This window comes from Solanum lycopersicum, chromosome 2 (assembly GCF_036512215.1).
Source record: "Solanum lycopersicum chromosome 2, SLM_r2.1".
NCBI classification, from domain to species: Eukaryota; Viridiplantae; Streptophyta; class Magnoliopsida; order Solanales; family Solanaceae; genus Solanum; species Solanum lycopersicum.
Window position 1 is genome coordinate 23,919,852 of NC_090801.1, and position 9,334 is coordinate 23,929,185.

A 9,334-nucleotide genomic window follows, 5' to 3' on the forward strand; every position below is an offset into this window, starting at 1 on the left:
CACTAACCTTTATCAAGGCTGCGGCATCTTCTTCTGCTGTACCACCAATCTCACCAATAAGAACTATACCTGACATGCCACAGGCACATATAACCCAGTGTTAACAAATTGCAAAGCATAACAATGTGTCTAGGTCCACTGGGGTTGAGATGCAAGCTAAGTAAAAACACAAGCTTCAGTGAATCCACAATGAAAAAAAATACACAAAATATACACATATAAAATGCATGGAAAAGTAACTACAAATACAAACAATAATATCAAATTATCAATAAATGAATTGGATAAACTTCAACTACTGAAATTTATGAAATAAAACAAGTTCATAAGAAAATTTCAAATTTAGATTTAGATAAAAGTTAATTTAGGTTTTGTGAAACATCTGATTTCAAATCCCTGATCACTAAAACATTCATTCATAGTATTTCTTAACACATAATGTATCACTATGTCAGCCACATTCATTGCTTAAAATCACCATCTTCACGACCTAGCATATGGACGATAAGCAATATGCCTTAAGCCTTTGGGGTCATTTGATTTAGAAACAAGTAATCGAGGATTGCAACGCAAAAATTAGTAATGTAGGGATTGTAATGCAAAGATTCTAATATAGGGATTATTTATTATTGGATGCCTGCAGGGGCAGATCTAGTAAGTCGAACGGGGGTACCATGGCACCCACAGGCTTCGATCAAAACCTTAATATATATATATATATATACACACACACACACACACCACATATATATAGGTATATATAGAGTATAGAGAAGGTACAGGTATATAAATAATATAATTGTCACCTAGAGAACCAAAACACATTAGGTGCCAGTGGCGAAGGACATCACTCCCACCCTCCAAATGCGAGTTTGAACCCTAATGACAGCATTATTTCTAAATTTTAACTTGTTGCATCAAATTTTAACTCAGCTGGCGAGGTTTAAAAGCCTATGTTCTCGCTTCTTCTTTTTTTCTATTCAGTAATTAGTTGTTTAACTTTAAAACACAAGTTTCCTTCTCTATTATCAGATTAAAAGAAACCATTGTTCTTAATACAAAAGTTGTCATCTTACTACTATTCATGTTTTCCTCAGTTAGCTTCCCTCCAAGGGAGTTCGGAAAATAAAAATTTAGTGCTTGAAATTTGACCTTCGAACCTCAAGGTTAATTTTGATTTTCCCCTCAACTGCCAAGTCAATCTTTAATCTTAGATCCGCCTTTGGATGTCTAGTTTAAGACTGGGCAACGGACCGGAACGGGATCACCGACCGGACCAAACCGGTACCGGACCGGTACCGCGATGAACCGGATCGGAATTACCGGGACAGATACTCGGTTCCGTCCCGTCCCACTACATACCGGGATGGAACCGAAACGGACCAGAATGGAACACGATGGGATAAACGGGATGACACATCTAGTTATTTCAAAAAATGAATTTTTTGAATTACAAAAATATGAATATTTTTTATTTTTCTAAGTTTAAATTAATAGTTTTTAAATTTATAATGTAAGTTTTTACTTAAGTTTTTTTATAAAAATTTTACTTATTAAGTTTGCAAGTTAAGTCTAATTAAGTTTTCAAGATTCAAATCTTTTGAAGTTTATAAGTTATTACTTATTATTTATTAATATGTTATAATTTATAAGTAATATTTATAACTTGTAATTTAAATAAATTAAATTTGTAATTTTGAAAAATTAAATAATAATAAGGATAAAACAATTACACAAATTAAAAAATATCAATTTAATTTATTTAAATTTGTATTATAAATTAAACTTTCAATTTACAACTACTAGTAGAGTGCATAATTTACGCAACCACCTTCTAGGAAGGGTTACGTTTCAACTAAGTCTCGAATGTACTACTAATGTAATACTAATAGGGGGTAGTTGGGTTACTTAGGTAGTATTTATTATTTAATATAAAATGCAAATTATAATTAATAAATATATAATATAAATTAATTAATAAATATATAATATAAATTAATTAATAAATATTAATTAATCGGAACCGGACCGGAACCAGACCTGACCGGACCGGAACCGGAATAGGAATAAATCGGGATAAACCGGTAATGGTACACCGGTACCAAACCTCGATTCCGTTCCGTTCCATGTCCCAGTTTGGGATGTCCCATTCCGTCGCGTAGGCAACCGAACCAGGACGAACCGGTCCGGTACCGGTACATCCCGTTCCGCTGCCCAGCCTTAGTCTGGTTTGTAATAGTAAAAATCATTATCTAGTATATATTTTACAAAATATGCTTTTTGAAAAAATACATATATGTTACTACACGAAGGGTTATTTTCATCATATAATAGCTCCATGTATTTCTATCCCTGCAATCTTATTTCACGTTAGAGTATGTACGAAAGCACCACCTAAACAAAGAGGAGCTCAAGTTGTGTTGCACCTGGCTTCATGGTCTAAGTGCACCTCACATAAATTATTAGCGACACAGATGTAATCAGATAAATATCCTAATCCACTATTCATTTCTATACAGATCTTCGGACTCATCCCTTTTTTACACACTTAGGAATAATACTTTTTTTTAGCTTAATCCTAATCATGTGTATCTAGAAGGATGCTGGGGGCGGTCAATTATGGATTTAACAAAACCAGTTTCTCCCATTTATTTGGGTTTTGCTTCCTGTCCTTTGTTAAAAGCGCTTTTGCATTTTAAGTTTCATATTCTACCAGCTTTTACATGCTCGAGTCTGTGCATCTTAAAATGTAATTATATGATATGATAACTACAGAAAATAAGCATCAAACTTCTATTTTTATGTTGGTGGTGGTGTCAAGACCTGTTTGTGTGATCCTTGACTAATACACCAGGCAATCTGCTACAACCCCCAAGCAAATGTGATAAGAAAGAAACTCCGCATTACTCATCAGCGAAGAAACGCGAGCATCAAAAGAAAGTGAAGGGTAGAGGAGCAGGCCCATTATCCCCAACTTTCAAGGCTGCGTTTAGTTCTAAGGGTTGGCACTATGGCGAATTTCTCGGTCAAAAAATATGCATAGACCATCTTCATAAATGACCGAAATACCTGGTGTCTAAGTAATAATCTTGACTAAGATGAGCAAATATGCTTCAAGAAAGTGTACCTTCTGTCTGTGGATCAGCAATAAATCTCTCTAAGCAATCAACAAAATTTGTACCATTAAAAGGGTCCCCACCAATCCCTACACAAGTTGACTGTCCAAGACCGACAGCAGTTGTCTGAAAAACCTAAACAACGGAACATAGAGAAATGTAAGTTTCATTCTGATTCAGATAGTGATGGTTCCAAATCCTGCTTTTTGAGAGAAAGATACCCAACAAAGATCAGATGCAATAAATGTAATGTTAAAGGTTGAAAGTAATTGTAGTTAGACCAAGCCTTAAGACACTCATATTCATTGGATTTTAGGTGATATACTCACTTCAAATAATAAAAATCTTACTGCACCATAAGAAGCAGAGATAAAGATAATATGTACAATCTAAACTGTCAGCACACATTCCTAAAAAGAGAAAATCTTACTGCTTCATAAGTCAATGTACCAGATCGAGAAACAATTCCAATACGTCCTGGTTTGTGAATGTATCCAGGCATAATTCCAATTTTGCACTCTCCTGGTTTGATTATACCTGGGCAATTTGGACCAATCAGCCGAGTTCTCAATTGCTTCTTAAGAGCAGCTTTTACGCGAACCTGTAGGTTTGAACAGAAAACCAAACATTAGAAGAAAGTTACTGAAACATTAAGTGTGTTATGCTTTTTGTTAGGAGTTCTAAGGTTGCAAAGCAATTACATGAGCTCATATATGAATAAATACCTATAAAAATAGAATCCCCCCAATTGATCTTTTATTTTACTCACCTAAATATAGGTATATATGGCTTGTAACAAAGATTGTCAAATTTTGCTTTTGTAATTTCTTATTGGATCAAAACGCTAGAACCTAGAGTTTCAACTTTCAAGTTCATCAGAACCAGTACTGTAATTGAATTATTATACTCACATATCTCCCAATTATATAGTAACTAAATACGAGCAAAATCAACTATCAAAAAGTTTTAACCAGAAGTGAAGTTGACTGAAATGCCACTTGTTTAGCTTGTAGATCTAACGTTCCATTTGCTGAGTATAACAGAGGCCACAAAATTTTAAATTTTCATCCTTGATCAAAATCTTAGTTTGAGGTGAAATCTCATTTACGGCAGAAGAGAAGTAATTCCAGGCCACTGTCTTGCGAACTTCTAAGATGTATGTCATCAGAATCTCACTTCTTAGTAACTAGCACTAGTGGTTATACTTCTGCTATTTTTTCCAAGGGAAGTCATTCCCATATCAACCATGGCACTGCACTATAACTGTCCCATACCAAGCAAGTCTTAAGATGATCAACTCAACATCACAAGCATGAAGTGGACAATGCCAGAACATACATCAGATTTGTTGGATTAGGAGGGGAGGCAGTAAGAGTCAAAAGAGATGGTGGAAGCTAGTGTCATCATGTGTATGGTGGTCAGTCTGGAAAGAAAGAAATGGAAGATGTTTTGAAGATAGATGCAATTCCATCCACAAAGTTAATGGAATTTATAGTATCTCTACATTTTTGGTGTAAACAGCTTTGTATAGATGATATAGACCAGATTATAGATTTGATAGGACATCTGGAATTATTCCTTTTTTGGAGGTAGCCAAGCATACCCTTAATGCTAAAGAATTCAACCTTAGCAGTTCCAAAAAAATAAATAAACATAGGTAATACCAAGTGAGCATTCCCTTAACTGCCAATCTATTAATCTGATCCCCATTTCAGGATGGCTTATTACAGTTTCACATCTACAACAGCAAAGAAAATCCTTCCAAATTATAACAATTTTCTTTCTGAATTTCATATTACCTAGGGAAGAATTAAAAGGGTGAGAAAGACCCTTATCCATGTCACAAGTCACAGCCAGTGTTATCAAAGGCTGCACTTAAGCCCTGAAGCGAGGCTCAAATGAGTTGAGCGCTTCGCGTCGCTTAATGTGCACTTCAATGTCATCATTGTGGCTCTAAAACATATTTTTCCTTGTGAATGAGCATTTCCTGAAGAAACATCTTTGGGATTCATTTATTTTTCTCAGGGGTGGCTTGTTTTGGTTTTGGTGCATTTCAAGTAACAGGCTTTATGGTCCCAGAATATGGGTGTCCAATCCTTATGGTCTAACGGGAAAAGTACAACCTGTAAATCCAGCGTGGCACATGGAAGGTTTTGATACTTAACGATGCTAAAACATTGATATTTCACTTTATCGTAAAAACAATCAATTTCATTGTCTATATATTCAGTGTTGTGAAAAGCGCACTTTAAGGCGAGACGCTTCTTTCTCCTGAGGCGATGCAATCTGATAAAGGCGCTCGCTTCAAATAAAGAAGCGAGAAGCGACACTATGGAAAAAGCGCAATAAAGCGCACTTTTTATAAAAAAGCGACAATTAGTTTGTTTTTTAAAAAAAAATGAAATAGATACAACTTAATTTTCTTTCACGACTTTACTCTTCTTTCGCTGCTTCTCTTCTTCACGACCGCGACTGCGTCTCTCTTAACCAGCTTCATCTGATCGGTGAGTTTCTTTTCTCTTCGACCTGCTTCTCCTCTTGCTGCTCTCTTTATTTTTCCTTTTCTCCTTTTTGGGTAACGCAAACAGGACTCTTCTCTTCTCTGATGTAGTTTTTTCTTCTTCTCTTCTTCTCTGCTGCGATCTGCTACTGTTTCTTTTCACAATTACTGACCTGTTAATATTACTGCCTGCTCTGTTTTTTCCAATTCTTTTGCTATTTTTTTCGTTTTTATTTCTGTACACTGACTGTGATCAGTGTGTATGTTTGCTGCTCTTTTATTTTTTGACACTTCTTTTTTGCTTGTAGAGTTTAAGGATCTTGTTGAAGAATAGGAGTTTGAGTATTTGTGATTTAATTATATTTTTGATTTTTTGCTTTATATGTTATGACTTATGAGTATTATTGACTATCTATTTTCATTTAATCTGAGAGTATATTACCTCTATTCAGTTATTTTTTATTTTTTTTTATACTAAATGTCGCTTTTTTTATAAAAAAAAAGGTGTGCTTCACTTCACGCTTCTCGCTTCTGTGAAGCAAGCCCTCGTCGCTTTTTTCTGCTTCTCGCTTCCCAAAACACTGTATATATTTGTTATTCATGTTTATAATTATTAGTCTTGGACTAATCATATATATTTTGTATGTTTTCTCCATTTGAGCCTTTTCTCAACAAATTGGGTGATTTTTGTTTTGGGTCATAATGTGATGACCTTCCACATCAGCATACCACTTAGGCATGCTGCATAAGGTTGTCTTGTGTCCAGGTGGAAGGGCTACATTGAGAGAAGAATAGTCCTTAGTGAAATATTCTAGATAAATACAGAAATTTTCCATGGTAGACCCTAGAATGCCCTATATTCACATGGAAAGTCTTTGGAATATACTAGGCTTGTAGAGTACTCTAAAATAGGGGTTATTTGTAAATAAATCGGAACTTGTGTAGCAATTATTATTTACATTTCACCTCCTAGTGAGTAGTATAAATATAGGGCATTCATTTGTAAAGGCATCAAGCCAAAGCAAGCAATCGTTCAAGCAATATAAAAGTCTTTATTAGAAATTCTCGTGTCTTTCTTCATTCTCATAGTGGTCTATTTTGAAAAGGCTTCCTTGAGCTTACAAGATCGTGAAAGATTCATGAGTAAATTGTCAAGTGTCGCACGAAGTGCTTAGTTCGAGCCCAAGCCTGTGACAAAGTGTTATGGAAGCAAAGGTTGTAACTAAGCAAATGGCATTCGAGGGAAACATTAATGCTACTAGCACCACAAATGTCAAGTAGGATGGTGGAAAGTAGCACCAAAAGGTAAGAAAGGTATTGTTACGTGACCCTACACCAAGCAAAGCGAACATCCCACTCACCTTTAGCCCTGAGGCATTTGATGAAGAACGTACGAGCAGCCCATAGACGTCACACCTTTAATAGAGTGGAACACACGAGTTGACATAGCGAGGCAGACTATGGAGATCTTAGGCGAATGCTTGAACGAGGTTGATGACAAGTTCAAGACTCTCAAAGACTTCACCCTTGATGAGAATGATAACATCAACAAAGAGTTGGAGGAGCATAAGCATGCGGAATATGAGTGAAGGAAGCCATCAATTTCTTGGAATGTCGACTCATGGACACATTAAGCACCATTCAAACCAAGAGACCCGAGATGAAAGCGCTTAAAAGGTAGATTGAAGTAGGATCTGTGTCGTTGAACAAAGATAGAAGGTCAAGGTTGAGCTCGCAAGCCACCAATGTTCAAGGGAGCTCATGATATGCAAGAGGTGGAGAATTTTATTTGGCATTTGGAGAATTACTTCAAGTGTAACAGGGCTAAGAGTGACAAGAACAAAATCAACATTGTCGTGTTGTACCTCTCGGAGATGGTCATGCTACGGTGGAAGCAAAAGGAGTATGAGATAACAAAAGGTATTTGCATCATCAACACATGGGAACAATTTCAAGATAAGTTCAAGAATACCTTCTTTCCTAACGTCTTCTATGAGGCAAAAACACTGTCAGGGTAGTGTGCAACCACGAGAGGCCATCAATGGTTCGTGCAGGGATCAACGAAGCCTCGATGCCAACCATCATCCGGCACTAAGAAAAATTGATGGATCCCTCGCATTAACAAGTGTCTGACCAAAACAAGAGTGTGAAGGACGGAGAGGGGACCAGTCGTTGACTCATAGACGGACCGTCGATCAGGGTCTGGTCTATAAGGGTACATTTTCCTACACGTTTTAAGTTAAATGCTAGATTATTAATTAAGTGGTTTGGTGGTTAGTTAGGGATTGAAGGGAGTCTAATTAATTTAATTAACCCTCAAAATAAATACCCCAACCCCTATTAGTCTAAACACAACTCTCAAAACAATTCATCATCCTTCTCTCTTCTTTCTTTCTCTATTGGAAGACACCATTGAAGACAATCTAAGGGGAGGTTCTGGGGGATTTAAAGAGACAATTTCACCATCAAATCTTCATCAAACGTTAAGGTATGGTATCTAATTCACCTTTGAGACTTCTTTCCGCAAAGGGCTCCTTAAAGGTATCTCTAAAAGTTGAGTTTTCAACTGGGTTTAATACAATTACGAATTTGATGTTATGAACTGAGTTGTTTATGATTTATTTAGTAGAGAATGAATAGATTAACGTGAACTTTAACTTGATTATGATAAATTTTGATGGTTTGGTCTAAATTGTAGAGCATGACCCTTAACCCTTAACCCTATGTCTTGTCATGATATGAATTAGGTTGTATTTGATTCAATTGACATGATTGTTGGGTTGGATTACTATAAGATAATGTTGCTTCATTAAGAATTAAAAAGTAAGGTTATTTTAAGTCTTTCATACTAGTTCTTGAGAAGTGGTCTAGGTTATGAGAATTGACCTAAGTATCTTGTCTTAAGCTAGGATTTAGTATTGAATTATGATGTAGTGATTCTTCTAGCCTTATTATAATGTTGGTTATTAAATTATGTTGATTTTATGACCTAATTAGATTGAGTTATGGATTGACGGTAAGATTTTATGATGAACTAAGAAGGAGACTAGGTAAGTCTTGTAATCTCAATTCTTTTACTTCAACTTGTGGCTAATTGTGATTAATTCATGATGTAGTGTTGGAATATGCCTTATTTAGAATTGATAGGGTTGATATGATGTTTTATTGAAGTATCTGAAATATGGTAATAAGGTTGAGTAAGTGGTGAATGTTACAAGGATGGTGATGCTTACCAGTGCGCCTTATTATGTATTAATATGTAATGTGTTGACCTCACCTATATGAATTGTAATGAAAGGACTATACTCATGCAATTATTATTGAGATATGATTAAATGATTATACAAGGGCTAGACCTATGACCTAAACTAAGTTATGATTAGTAATTTTCTTGATTATTATGATATGGTTAACTCTTGTTCATGCTTGTGATGTTATTCCTTGGTTATAGGGTTGTAGTAAATTATGGGTTGAAGTATGTTGATATGCATATTACTTGTTTGAGTTAGTAAGCATGTTTTGTTGTTTGGTATGACTTGCTTGATCATGCACAAGACTTTTAAAGGGTGAAATAGGATGGTTTAAACTAAATGTCCCTTTTAAGCATGTTTTTGTTTTGATCTTATATGTGCATATAGTCTTATACTTTGTACAAGTGGCATACTAACCCCATTTTCTTCCTTTTTCCTAAACATTTTAGGTTCCGGTTGTTGAAGTC

The 9,334-nt window shown here is 35.4% G+C and overlaps 1 protein-coding gene across 1 annotated transcript in view; it reads right to left on the bottom strand.

Annotated features, from left to right (window-relative positions):
* Positions 1-9,334, bottom strand: part of LOC543943 (succinyl-CoA ligase alpha 2 subunit) — a gene marked incomplete at its 3' end in the record, with an annotated part of 25,632 nt that continues 16,298 nt past the window's right edge. Inside the window, 3 exon segments of the mRNA NM_001247645.2 lie at positions 1-69; positions 3,128-3,251; positions 3,547-3,717. Of these exon segments, the coding sequence (NP_001234574.1) occupies positions 1-69; positions 3,128-3,251; positions 3,547-3,717 (364 nt within the window).